This window comes from Dendropsophus ebraccatus, chromosome 10, assembly GCF_027789765.1.
Source record: "Dendropsophus ebraccatus isolate aDenEbr1 chromosome 10, aDenEbr1.pat, whole genome shotgun sequence".
Classification (NCBI taxonomy): Eukaryota; Metazoa; Chordata; class Amphibia; order Anura; family Hylidae; genus Dendropsophus; species Dendropsophus ebraccatus.
In genome coordinates, this window is record NC_091463.1 from 75,122,969 (window position 1) to 75,126,796 (window position 3,828).

The 3,828-nt window shown below is 42.4% G+C and overlaps 1 protein-coding gene across 1 annotated transcript; it reads right to left on the reverse strand.

The window, feature by feature from the left end:
• Nucleotides 1–2,164: 2,164 nt before the first annotated feature.
• Nucleotides 2,165–3,486, reverse strand: LOC138766425 (olfactomedin-4-like). The gene is made up of 2 exons (XM_069944020.1): nt 3,435–3,486; nt 2,165–2,970 (listed from the first exon to the last, which is right to left on the reverse strand). Exons 1-2 carry the CDS (start codon nt 3,484–3,486, stop codon nt 2,165–2,167), a joined length of 858 nt encoding a protein of 285 aa, XP_069800121.1.
• Nucleotides 3,487–3,828: the final 342 nt, after the last annotated feature.

Genomic DNA, 3,828 nt, shown 5'->3' on the forward strand with positions numbered 1-3,828 from the left:
TGCTGCCTTCGCTCCCATCTTCTATGGGCTGCCTGGACAATCTAGCAATCACACAGGCAGCCTCTCCACAGTTCCCCGTGGCCTCCCGGCTCTTACCCATTCGCTGCCGACACAAATGCCGACACATGTAATAACGCCGGCAGCAAGCAGGGAATGAGGAGCAAGCGAGCGCTGACCTGACCCTCGTCACCCCATTTAATAGGGGCTTGAGGGTCCTTTTACACACACAGATACAGATTATTATAAGCCAAACAGGACAGAGGGAATACAGAACTTAGTGGCACACCTGTACTGGGATAATATATATATAAATTATTTATAAAATAATAAACTTCATACAACGCTCTTCATGCCCCCAGTGTTCTTCTACCTTCTGCCCGCTTCCACTAGAACTTTGAAGCCAGTTTCTTAAGTGACAGGCTGCTCAGCCAATCACTGGCTGTGGTACTATCCCGTCTCGTCCAGTGATTGACTGAGTGGCCTGTCACTTCTAAGACAAGGCCAGAAGTGTCAGAGGCAGCTGTGCAGGCAGAAGCGAAATAACACCAGGGAGCATGGACAGGTATGTATAACATCTATTATTTTTTTACACATTCATCAGTCGTTGACCGCGCATCACTATTTTTAGACATGATTAAACGACAAGATCAGCCAATGATCATTTTCATTGGCTAATCGTTGTCTTTATTATGGGCCTTGCACACTACGGAAATCACGCGGATAAATTGCAGTGGATTCCATTTCTCACCCAACCACTAACCCCCCCCCCCCCCCCCGCTCATGCGTGTTCTCCCGCTTTAACTTCCACTGGTCCCATAGGCTTCATTTTACGGTCAGGCGGATTCCGTCATCCGCCCAAAGGAGTGACATGTCAATTCTTTGGGAGGACAGCTGAATCTGCCTAAGCCTAGAATGAAGCCTATGGGACGGCCAGATGTTCAAACAGGAGCGCAAGTTATCTGAGTGGTTTCTGTAGTGTGAAAGGGCCCTTACACTGTGTGATAATCTACCAAATTGTCCTTTGATTGTTAGTTTGTAAATATATGTGTGTGAATGTGCATAGTGTTTTACAGCAGATATATGCTGGAGTTTGGTATGGAGTGTCTTTGGGTGCTGACTGTAGTTACACCTCTGCCAGGGGTCTCTCTCTGCTACTACTCTGCTGTCCTCATGGGTATGGGTTGGTAGCTGACTGCTGGTCATTGCAGAGGTTTTTGCCACAGATCAGGGGTAGCCTACCGTATTAGGTGGTCTCTACTATCATGGTGGCACTCGAGGGCACTTGAGGGTTGGTTACTGCATTTGATAGAGGATTAAAGGAGGTAAACCATAAATCGTGGTGAGGGATTAGGTGATGATGTGAGTCCCATGCTTTATACTTCATCACCATCCCACCTTCTCATCCTTAGTAAGTCATTACATTATTACCCCTTGCCATAAGTCATGAGATGATAAGCTAGATGAGGTGAGATGAGGCATAGTGACAGGGGGGAAAATGCTGGTTACTGGTCACACAGCTGATACTGTACATGTGTTTGAGTGTGGTATAGTCACTGCTAATATATACCTATATGTGCGGTATTATCACTGCTTGTATATATATATATATATATATATATATATATATAAAAAGTTGCAATTGAAGACAGCGTCCTAAAGTATCAAAAAATATTATCCTTTATTTTGCCATATGCGTATAAAAATACAACGTTTTGGCCCTTTAAAACATACTGAGCCTTTCTCAAGTATCTTACTTATCTTCTCATACTTGAGAAAGGCTCAGTATGTTTTAAATGGCCGAAACGTTGTATTTTTATACGCATATGGCAAAATAAAGGATAATATTTTTTGATACTTTAGGACGCTGTCTTCAATTGCAACTTTTTTTGGATGAAGTACTGGGTACAGGCCAACCCGGTGGAGGACTGTGTATCTGCACGGAGGTTCCGCTGTTTCCACTTGGAATAGACTATATTATATATATATATATATATATATATATATATATATATGGAGTTGATAACTAAGTATTAATGGAGGGGTTGGTTGCGCCATTTTAATTTTCTCCTACAATCCTCCCTGCCTAAAGGAAAAATAATAGACCTACACTATTACCTACACTGTTTAGAGGTGTGAAATTATAGGGCTATATTTGGAATTTATCTTACTGGGTAGGCTTAAAGACGACGTTGTAACTGACTAAGAAGCCAGCGTCGTACATGTAGAGCTTATGATCATTAGGATTATAAGACAGACTTGCCACATTCTCCTTTATTTTTTCCATGGAAATTTTCAGCGACCCTTCTTTCTTAGTTTTTGTGTAATACATGTAGAATATCTCTTCTTTTTGAGTACTGAGGCTTCTAGTAGCATACAAGACACCACACGCCATGAATGCATTGCTGGCTGCTGTTTTGTTCTGGCCTGTGACCCAGGTCTGTGTTACCTTGAGTGATATGGGATCTAGTTTACTGATGACAATGTTTCCAGCATATGATGGAGTTGAATAAATGACCCACAGCCCTTCTTCATCACTGGCCATATCAATGTCTTGGTAAGGTGAGGATGAATAGGAAAACTGGTTGTTGTAAGAAGCATTAGGGAGAGCAACATGGACTTCCATTACATTTGTCTGGGGATTGTATTTGCATATGTTCCTACTATCGTAGCAATTATAGTACATTGTCTTATTAAACATAATCATTCCACCCCCTTGTCCATAATTTACACTTGCAAGGTTTTTGTCCACAACAGGGTTATAGAGCAGGAGATCATTGTATGTCTTGTAGATACATAAATTTTCAAATAATCTTCCACCTGGATTGACTGGAGCCACCCACAGTACATTCTGATCAGCTCCGGCCATTGAATCTCTTCCCCATCCTCCATAGTTGAAGAACAATCCCCGATAATTCATTTGCACTAAAAATGGTTTACTGACGTTTATAATGTATCCAGATAGACAGGTACCTGCACAATAAAACACTCAGTTATAATAACAGCTTAGAAGTAACTCTACATGACTTCTAAGATACATGAAAAAACAACAAACTATAAATGAAAGAGTTTAGATGAATAAGAGGTCTATCCTGAAAGAAGCAATCAAAGGCCATTAGGAGCCAAAGAGACATGTTTCGCCATTCTGGTGTAGCTAGGCTCTCCTGCACCTGGGGCAAAAATTCAGATTGGTCTACTGCATCTTTAAAAACTTCAGTAAAGGTTACACAGGTTAAATTAACTGCTGAAGTCTGTGGTTCCTCTCACACTACACCTATAACTGGTATATTTAAAAAGTGTGTTGATACATTCAGGGGTTTAATCCATATTTAATCTAAAACTTAATTTGCCAAGTAGATGCTCAAACACTCAGTCAGCCTGCAACACATGCACATCTTCCACAGACTGTACTGTACTACAAAGCTTGGTGTCATTACTAGCGATGGGCGAACATACTCGTCCGAGCTTGGTACGAGCATCTCTCCGCATCTCGCATCATCCGTTTCCTGTAAGTTTGGGTGCAATTTATCAGCATGCAGGAGACTCTTGTGATACATCCTGCGATCACGTGGGACCCATACATGTCGATAGCAGCGATTGGTTGGCCAGATCAGATGACCCTGCCATATAAAAATCTCGGCTGGCGGTGCTCGCTTCAGACGTGTGCTGGAAGAGATTAGGGACAAAGCTGCTGCTGGTCAGGGAGAGCGTTAGGGAGGGAATTAGCGGTCCAGTAGGCAGGGAATACTAGAGAAAGAACCAAACAGCCCTTGTAAGGGCTTAAAATCGTTGGCTGGGACTCGCAGTGCAGCTACCACGATTTAAGCAGCA

What these genes read in the sequence shown, in the direction of transcription:
- LOC138766425 (XM_069944020.1), bottom strand. Translation starts at nt 3,486, where the DNA reads ATGCGGAGAGATGCTCGTACCAAGCTCGGACGAGTATGTTCGCCCATC. An exon ending in AGTATGTTCGCCCATCGCTA is followed by an intron (nt 2,971 to 3,434) that starts GTAATGACACCA and finishes TTTATTGTGCAG; the next exon opens with GTACCTGTCTATCTGGATAC.